This window comes from Rhinolophus sinicus, linkage group LG01 (genome assembly GCF_036562045.2).
Source record: "Rhinolophus sinicus isolate RSC01 linkage group LG01, ASM3656204v1, whole genome shotgun sequence".
In the NCBI taxonomy this organism is placed as follows: domain Eukaryota; kingdom Metazoa; phylum Chordata; class Mammalia; order Chiroptera; family Rhinolophidae; genus Rhinolophus; species Rhinolophus sinicus.
In genome coordinates, this window is record NC_133751.1 from 190,964,040 (window position 1) to 190,973,806 (window position 9,767).

Here is a 9,767-nt window from a genome sequence, read left to right on the forward strand (position 1 = left end):
CACCCGAATTCTTGGCACTTTCCACAGGCATCACCTGGGTCTCTGGTCCCTCCGAGGATCTGTGCTTTCGGACAAAAGTCTTACCCAAGCAACAGGATACCCTGTAAGGGACCAAGGGGCTTAGTTCGTTCCTCGGTGGGATCTTCAAGTAAGCCAACTCAGACAGGCACGCAGGTATCCCCACTCCGCGGCGCCGGGCTGCGGCCAGGTAACCCCAGATCCCGGCCAGCACACGCACCCACCTGACCAGCGGCTCCTTCTCGAGCCCGGCGGGCTCCTCCAGGCACAAGCACGGGCAACAGCAGCACAAGGTCCTCAGCCAGTCCCTCAGCCCCATAGAGACCGCGCTGCCCCGCCTGCGCCGGGAGACTCCGAGAAAGCCGCGGCGCCGAGCGAGCGCAGCTGGGGCGCGGCCGCGGGGCCGGCGTCCAGGTGCGGGGACAGTTGCGGGCCGGGCGTCGCGGGCCGGTCCGTGCGCATCACGCCGTGGCCGGTGACGCGGGCAAGGCCGGAGGCGTCTCCACGGCCCAGGGTTTGTGGATCCGCGCGCTTTCCTCCACTTGGGTTTTGTTTGCGCCGCGTGTTTTGTTGGGGCTTTTTTTTTTTTTCTTTCTTTTAATTCCCCGGGCGCAAATTGGGGCGCATGCGTCCCGGAGGCGCTCCGCTGCTGCCCTCTAAGGAGGAAGCGGGGACTCCAGCCAGACGGCAAAAGCCGAGGGCCCGCCGCGCACTCCCGACTGAAGAAGGAAGGAGGGGGAAAGCCTTGGAGTCACAGAGCACGTCACAGAGCACGAGCTTGGGCTGATTCTATTCATACGTTTTATTGGCTTCACTCCCCGAGGGAATGAAAGGTCCTCCTTCCCACCCGCTTGTCTTCAAAGCAGAGTTTATGGCATTTTTAACAAATCAGCCCCACACGCAAAGTAAAAGTTAGCCAAAAGGGTATGGACTGACCCATTATAGAGGTGGGTTTTTTAAAGTACTACATTCACAATGATTTTTCAAAATTGTTTTCCGGCCTCCCAGTCCTCGAATAACCCCCTCAAGGAAGGCAGCCCCTATCATTACTTTCCTGCGATTTTCCAGAGCTATTTGTGTATGTATTTATGTTTATGTATGTATGTATTTATTTATGCTTGTACAACTTGTAGATATAGGTACACAAATCCCCCTCCTTTTTTTACCCAAGCAGTGGCGTTCTCCCCACATTTCTGCTCCTGGCTTGTTTCACTCATTACATCACGGAGACTGTTCCACAGCAGTACATATGTATATCTTCTTCCATCACGTTAACAGTTGCATATTATGCGGCCATGTGGATGCTATTTAAGTTAATTCCGCCCTTTTGTTATTAAAATAATGCTGCAATGAACATCCTTGAACTCTGTGTTTGTACATGTATGTCTATTGAGTAAATGTTTGGCAGTTGAATTGCTGAGTAAGATGCCTTTAAAAATTTTGATGGCTCTTGCCAAATTACCCTTCAAAGAGGTAATTCCAGTTTACACTCTGACCAGCAACACATAAAAGTATCTATTTTCCTATGTCCCCAGAACCAATGCAAAGTACCATCTAATTTTCATCCAATCTGGATTACTCAACAAATACTGACCATCTGTTATGTGCCAGGCATGTGCTAGGTGCTGGGGATACAGCAGTGAACAACAACAATGTTTGCTTCTGCTCTCTTCACACAAACATTGTAGAATGTTTTGTCAAGACGGTGAAGTAGGTAAACGCTGTGCCCACCTTCTCTCATGGCCACATCAAAATTACAGCTAAACTACAAAACAACCATTATTGAGAATCGCCTGAAGTCTTGCTTAGCTGAAGCCCTACAACTGAGGACATACAAAGGAAGCCACCTCAAGACTGGTAAGAGGGGCAGAGACATGGAATGGCCTGGTCCACAACCGTGTGTAACCACTAAAAATCAGGAGAGATATTTTGGCTGTGGAGGATCCCCCTGAGGAGTGGCTTGTGGGTGCAGAAGGGTGGCTGCACTCCCAGGTGCTCCTCTGGAGGACCCCCACATGGACTTACTTGCTTACAGACTCACTCACTCTGAGCTCCAGCCCTGGGGCAGCAGCTCAGAAGATGAAAGGGACTTTCAAGGAGAAACTGAGTTGTCTGATTCTAGTGTGACGGTTGGAGGGACAGCTTTCCTCCGGACAGAGGAGTTGGTGGAAGCCATTGTTTCTTTGTTGAGCCTTCCCCCTTCCCAGTGTGCAGACATAGGCAGCCACCATACCTGAATCTCCATCAACCTAGCTAACACTGTTCATTTGCCCCATCATGGTAATTCTGAGACCCTGCCCCACCCAACTTTTGGGCACATCCAAGCCACTTGCAGTGGCTTTTTCATACAAACTGCCTACCTTGGATCATGCTGCAGTATTTCCTAAAGTCTCTCAAAGGTTCACAAAACCTAAACAAGCAGCATCTGGCTTCAGCATGTCCTGTACCTCTGGGTGGGCAGCCCTAAGCCCAGCATTAGCAATACCCAACTTAGGTTCAAGGATTGGCCTCTCAAGGCACCTCCAAGCATAGCACAGGCTGCAGCCATCTGAGGAGCTGAAGCATCACCCAAGAACGCTTCCAAGAACGACACACCCAAAGGGCAGTCTGGGCAGGCACCAGAGTCCTGCTAAAGTGAATCCTGCTCCATAGCATCAGCCCCTCCACAATTGCTCCTTCACTGTAGGAACGGCCAGCCCTCACAACCAATCAGCCTGAAGGTCAATTCCTCCCACTAACATGCAAACAGCAACCAAGGCTCAACTATAACAGGAGGACACACACAACTCACATAAAGGACACATTTAGAGCACATGGCTCTGGTAATCAGGGAGACTGCACCACTGAGCCCCACTGCACACCTACTACATAAGGCCACTCTACTAAGATTGGGAGACATAGCAGCCCTACCTAATACATAGAAACAAACCATTTTGGAGGCAGCCAAAATGGGGAGACAAAGACACATGTCCCAAACAAAAGAACAGAACAAAGTTCCAGAAAAAGAACTAAACAAAATGGAGATGAGCAATCTACCAGACACAGAGTTCCAAACACTGGTTATAAGGATGCTCATTGCTCTCAGGGAGAACTTCAACAAAGAGACAGAAAACATAAAAATGGAGATAGAAAACATAAAAAAGAACTAATCAGAAATAAAGAATACAATAACTGAAATGAAGACTACATGATAGGGAATCAATAGTAGATTAGGTGAAGCTAAGGATCGAATCAGTGATTTAGAAGATAAGATAGCAGAAAACACCTTAGCAGAACAGCAAAACGAAAAAAAAAAAAATGAGTACACTTTAAGGGGCCTCTGAGACAATATCAAGCATACCAACATTCACATCATAGGAATACCAGAAGGAGAAGAAAGAGAGCAAGGAATTGAAGACCTATTTGAAGAAATAATGATGGAAAACTTCCCTAACCTGGCTAAAGAAATGGAGATTCAGGCCCAGGAAGCGCAGAGAGTCCCAAACAGGCCCACACCAAGATACATCAGAATTAAAATTGTGATAGCGTGGTACATTGTCAAATGGTTGCTGGACTTACCATGGTGATCACTTCTTTAAGTATTTAAATGTTGAATAACTATGGTGTGCACCTGAAACTATTAAAATATTGCCTATTAGCTATATTTTAATAAAAATCCTTAAAAAAACAACACAATATAAGTACAGAATTACACTCTTCACAGTTCATTACACCATGTGTTCCCTCACAGGGAAATAATTTAATGCAATTTACTCCCAACTGTTTTCCTCATGCTGACCTGTTTATTAAAGTAACTGATTTCTATTAAAAAAAAAAAAAATGTAGTCAGGGAGTTTGACAAACCAAACAAGCACATTAGTGTGTTAGAAAGTAATGGGTACTGTGAAGAGAAGTATCACAGGGAAGGGGATAAGAAGTGCCAGGGAGGTGTGTCTGTGTTTGTGAGTGTGTGAGTGTGTGTGTGTGTGTGTGTGTGTGTGTGTGTGTGTAGGGCTGGTTCGAGGGGCCTGCAGTTTTCAATGAAGTGGTCAGGGAAGGCCTCCTGATATATAAAGACTTGAAGCATGAGCAAGCTAGCCCTGATATTAGGGGAAAGAGCATTTCAGGGAGAGTGAAAACTATGTGCCAAACCCCAGAGGAAAGAGAATGAAGTATGCCTGAGAAACAGCATTGATTCCAGGGGCCCTAGAGACAAGTGGGCCAGAAGGAAGAGTAATAGCAGATGATGGAATGTGGGATCTTGTAAGACCTTGTAAGGACTCTGGATTTTGCTCCATGTGAACTGAGCAAAATTTTGGAGGCTTTTGAGTAGAGGGAATAATATGGTCTACCTAGGTGGCAATAAGATCCATCGGCTGCTATCTTGAGAAGAATCTGGGTACAGAGGGCTGTTTTAGGGAGATGCAAATGGAGGCCACTGTAATAATCCAGGGGGGAAATGACAGTGGTTTGGATTAGGGAAATAGCAGTAGAGATGGTGAGAAATGGTGGGACTCTGGATGGAATTTGAAGGTACAGCCAACAAGATTTGCTAAGGGGTTGGAAGAAGGTATATATATATATACACACAGGTATATAGAAGAAGGTATATATATGCACACACATATACACAGAAAGAAAAAAGGAGTGGCTCCAAACTTTTGAGTTTACAAATTGTGAAGGTTAAATTTCCATTGACTGAGACAGAGAAGACTGTAGGAGGAGCAGTTTTGGAGGGGTGAGGAAGAAGAGCAAGAGTTTATTTTCAGAAGTGTCAATTCTCATGGGTGGTGTATTAATTTTTAAAGTGTGTCACTACACCTAAGTTTGTCCTGTCCTGGCTCCATTCAGAGGCTGAAGGAATTAACAAGTACATATTCATTAAGAGGCTGGCTATTGAGGGATGCAGAAGAATAAGAGAAGGTCCCTGACAACTCCGACTTAGATATGGCCCCACCATGAAAAGTTAACAGGATGTGACAGAGTACCAGCTGTCACCAGGCTGCACAGGGCTATGGTATCAAGCCCAGCACCATGTTACTTAGCACTTGCAACTGTGCCAGGCTGGAGGCTGAGTGTTGTGCTTGACAGCAAACTCTCTACTGGCTGCAAAATCCACTAGATAGAATGCACTATTCTGAAATGGGATCTTGAATTTGAGTCAACCCACCTGGGTTCAGGTAGGAAGTGGATAGAGGCAGCTGCCAAAACGAACTCAGCCAGCAAGAAGATGAAATGTGGGGTCTGACAGCTACTTTCAACTATTGGAGTTGGAGTTGTTGAGAATAGAGAAATCAGAGAAGGCATTGAGCTCCTGGAAATTATAGGTGCTCTGTCCCTTACTAACTTTGCTCTTAAACAGGTCACTTAATTTTTCTGAACCTCAGTTTTCTAATCTGTGAAATGGAGATGATGAGCCCAGCCTGACTGATTAGACACAGCTGAGACTCCAATGAGAATGCTTGACAACCATAAAGCACTATAGAAATACCAGAAGTTAGCGCTACTGATTAAATCCAAATAATATGGGCCTGTTGGGTAAATGCCAGTTCCAATGCTACTTGGTTTGCATAGGACAATATGCACATTTGTACCTCAGCAGTGTGTGAGCATCTTGTATGTGGTTTGTTTCAGATGGGATATTTCTAGAAAGCCCTCAGACCACGTGTACTCAACAAACTTGATCAGGAGGTTAATGCCCTGCTACTAAGGATCATGTGGAGTGTTTGCTTGCTCTAACAATTATTGATAATTTTTTTAATTAATTTTCTTTTAAAATTTTTAAATGAGACATTCCTTTAACAAATTGAAATATTGTAAAGTTCCCTCTGACTACAATCCACAGTCCTCTCCCCTTCTTACCCTCCCTAGGGTAACCATTATTATCAGTATGGTACAAACTTTTTTTCTGGACATACATACACATATGTGCCCCTGTAATGAATATATACCGTATTTCCCCGAAAATAAGACTGGGTCTTATACCGTATTTCCCCCAAAATAAGACCGGTCTTGTATTAAATTTTGCTCCAAAAGATGCATTAAGGCATATTTTCAGGGGATGTCTTAGTGTTTCATGTACAACCATCTACATTTATTCAAATACAGTCATGTCATCTTCTTCTGAAACATCATCATAGCGTACTAAATGCGTCCGTCTGGCTGACGATCTTAACAGGGGGCAGGTCTTATTTTCAGGGAAACATGATAGTATCATTGTGTGTGTCATTTTTTGGGTAGTGGGTTTTGTTTTAATATAAAAGGTACCCACTAATCTATCTGCAAGCTTTGTTCACTTAATACAGTTAATACGAGTATGTCTTGGAGATCTAGTCTTATTAGTACACATAATACCACCTTGTTCTTTTTAACTAATGTGAATATTCTATTTCTTAATTTTCTAAGGATAATTATATGTGTTTTCATAGTGCTCATCTTCCCAGAAGTTGAATACCTTCATGATTTCCCTGTTTTGTTTGTTTGTTTGTTTGTTGTAAATTGGACTTTTGATAATAACACCACCACCAACCCTTCCAGGTTCAGCTTCTAGACAGCTAAGACCACATTTTGGCAACCTCATTTCCTGTTTCAGACATCATTTTCAGGAGAGCAGTGAGCTACCCTTTTTTTTTTAGAGTGATGCTGGATTGTTCCTACTGCCTGAGTTGACGCCAACACACCCAACACAGGCAGCAACATCTGACATTTACCAAGCGCCCCTGGGCACCTGACGTAGGCAGTCCCCTGGGGTGACGAGTGACTCACAGTGACCATCAGCGGTTTGTTTTCTAGGCAGAACTGCTGGTCTATATTTTCTGATTTTTCCATAGCAGGGAAAACTCCAGAGTCTGCTTTGAAAACAGCTACTATAGCTTGAAGTCCTCCTTCTGAATGAATTTACTTCTGAGAGCTGAAGAAAAAAGGCATATGCAGGGTGGGAAAAACTGGAAAATCAAAATACTTAAGCTCCAACACCACATCATCAGTGCATTCTACAGAAAAGCTATGCTTGCAGCAACATAGCCCAAGCTGGTGTCATTCCGTTATTCATTCAACAAATATTTATTGAGCCAGGTACTGGAGATACAGTGGTGAACTAGAAGGTGGGTCCCATTCATAAAGATGGGGACTTTGTTTTGTTCTTTGCAATATCCCCAGCACCTAGAATAATGCAGACCATAGTAGGGACTCACTAGATAAAAGAATATCACAACATCCAGAACAGTGCAGGCACATAGTAGGTACTTAACAAATGTGAATTAAATGTCTGGAAACAGAAAAAGAAATTGTTTAGTTAACCAAAATTTGCATAAAAACTTATGTTTAATTTCTGAAGTCTATTTATGAGCTTCCCAAACCCAGTAGAGACAGACCTAAAGAGCTCTGTCTTCTTTAGCAAAAACAGACATCTTCGGAAACAAGCCAGTACCCCAAACCAACCTTAGCATCATCACTCACACCAAAGGACACAAGATGGACAGCCAACATGCCTTCTATCTCTGGAGAAGTCACATTAGGGAATGGAATGATTGGATGTCACTAAGGTAAAAGCCAGCGAAGGGTTCCCATTGGGTTTTTTGTTTCTGCCTCTGCAGTATGCCCCACCTCTCCTGTTGGTGACAGCACTTTGTTTTTCTTTGAGGAGCAACCCCCTCCAGTCCCATGGGTTGGGTATGACAAATGTACATACTCCGTCCCTCAACCTCTAACTCCCAACCAATGAGGGGAGGGCATGTGACCAAGATGGGCCAATCAGACACCCTTCCTGAAATTTGCATCTTAAGGGCAAGGACTCAAAGATGAAAAATGAGTGGAGTTGAGACATGAATTATTTTAGGAACAGCATCTTGAAGAGAACATCCAACAGCAGATGCTATTTAGATGCCTGGAGCTTTCCTCTTCCTGTGTTTTCCAAAATCTAGTTGTTCTAGCCGTTTAGTTTTCCCATGATTTTTTTGATTACTCCATAACTTGTCAATATTTTTTTTTTAACCAGGCTCGGGGTCTGTTGCTTTCAGAACTAAAACCATACAGCCCTACTGAGGGATGTTAGGAGGCAAGAAAATGGTAATTGTGACGAGAGAGAATTATGAAAAAACAGTTCTCTTTTAGGCCAGGTATAATTCAAAGACTGATTTAGTCAGGTGAGATTTTTATTTTTATTTCTCTGCTTGGCTTCTCTTCTCTGAAGAGAAATAAATAAATAATATGCCATCTGAGAATCCTTTAGACATATCACTCTGTAGTTTCCCATAATGCAAAATACATTCTAAATTTCCAAAGTATTTTTATTTGGTGCAGTCTGCTGGTCAATTTCACTTCCATCTCTCCCTCACCTCTAATGTATACTCTGAGAAAACCTTAATAATCAATCTTGCTCATTCTTCAGTTTCAAGCGACAACCATCTATGCTTTCCTCAAAATTTAGTACAGAGTCTTTGTTAAACAACTTATTATTTAGGAGTAAGTCTAACCTTTCAAAAGGATGCCCTTGGAGAGAATAAAAACACGAGGTAAGCTAGAAGAGGGATAAAGCATGTTAAGAGGTTCTTCAAGAAAACTTGATTCTTACAGTCCCGCCATAAGGGAATCTAACCCTGTTGCATCAACTTTATATAACACCCTTTTGTCTAGATTTTTGTGACCTTTATCCTCTGGGCATTAATCAACAACCAATTGTGAATGACAAAAACATCAGCCTAACTGGTTTAAGTATAAAAAAGAAATTTACTGTCTCAAGTAACTGAAAAATTTAAAAGTCATGCTAGCCTCAGATGTAATTGGATCCAGGCACTCAAAAGATACAATAAGAGCTGCTCTCTGCTATAGATGGAATGCTTGTGTATTCCCCAAATTCATATGTTGAAATCGAATCCCCAAGGTGATGGAATTTGAAGATGAGGCCTTTGGGCGCTGATAATGTCATGAGGATGGAGCCCTCATGAGTGGGATTAGTGCCCTTATCAAAGAGGCCCCCGAGAGCTCCCTCCCGCTTCCACCGTGAGAGCACAGCAAGAACACAGCTGTCTGTGAACCAGGAAGCAAGTTCTCCCCAGACACTGAATCTGCCAGAGACTTGATCTTGGACCACCCAGCCTCCAAAACTGAAAAATAAATTTTTGTCATTTATAAGCCACCCATCTATGGTATTTCTGTGATAGTAGCCCAAAAGCACTTAAGAACTCTCTTTTCCTCTCTGGGTTCTGCGTTGGTGACACTTTTCAAGCACCTAGTAGCCCTGGATTTCACCATCTTTTCGGCTGGGATTATCAGCAGAAAGAGAACAGTTCCTTTCCAGTCAGTCAATCAATAGGCTGGGACCCGGCTTTGCTTGGCCTGAAATGGAACCAACTGCTCTTTCAGAGGGAGGGGACACACCTACTGAGCAGGCTCGAGTCTCACATCCACCCTTGCAGTACTCAAATAAGGAGGAAAGAGGGGACAGGAAAGTAAGCCAATTAGACTAAGGGTAGGAGAACGTCCTAAAGAAAATCAGCTGGAGCCATGAAAAAAAGGAATGGATGCTGGCAAGGCAAAAACGACACATGTCCACTACACTCAGTCATGGCAGCTGCTGGTGCACTGGCTCAGACGTGGTCCTGAGTGTCCTGGGAGCTCCTGCTAGCTGGAATGGACAGAAAGGGCTCCACAGAGAAGAACCAGCCCGTGGTTCCATCGGGTCCAATGCCCAGCAACTCAGACAACAGGAGCTTTCTGCAAGAGGGACTTCAGAATCCCACTGCATCCCCTAAAAACATCCAGATAGTTCA

General features: G+C 44.0%; 1 protein-coding gene across 1 annotated transcript in view; it reads right to left on the reverse strand.

The window, feature by feature from the left end:
• Positions 1-732, reverse strand: part of MREG (melanoregulin) — a 57,483-nt gene extending 56,751 nt beyond the window's left edge. Inside the window, exon 1 of the mRNA XM_074312900.1 lies at positions 243-732. Within this exon, the coding sequence (XP_074169001.1) occupies positions 243-337 (95 nt within the window). The 5' untranslated portion in view covers positions 338-732. The remainder of the gene's footprint in view (positions 1-242) is intronic.
• Between the last annotated feature and the right edge of the window lie 9,035 nt (positions 733-9,767).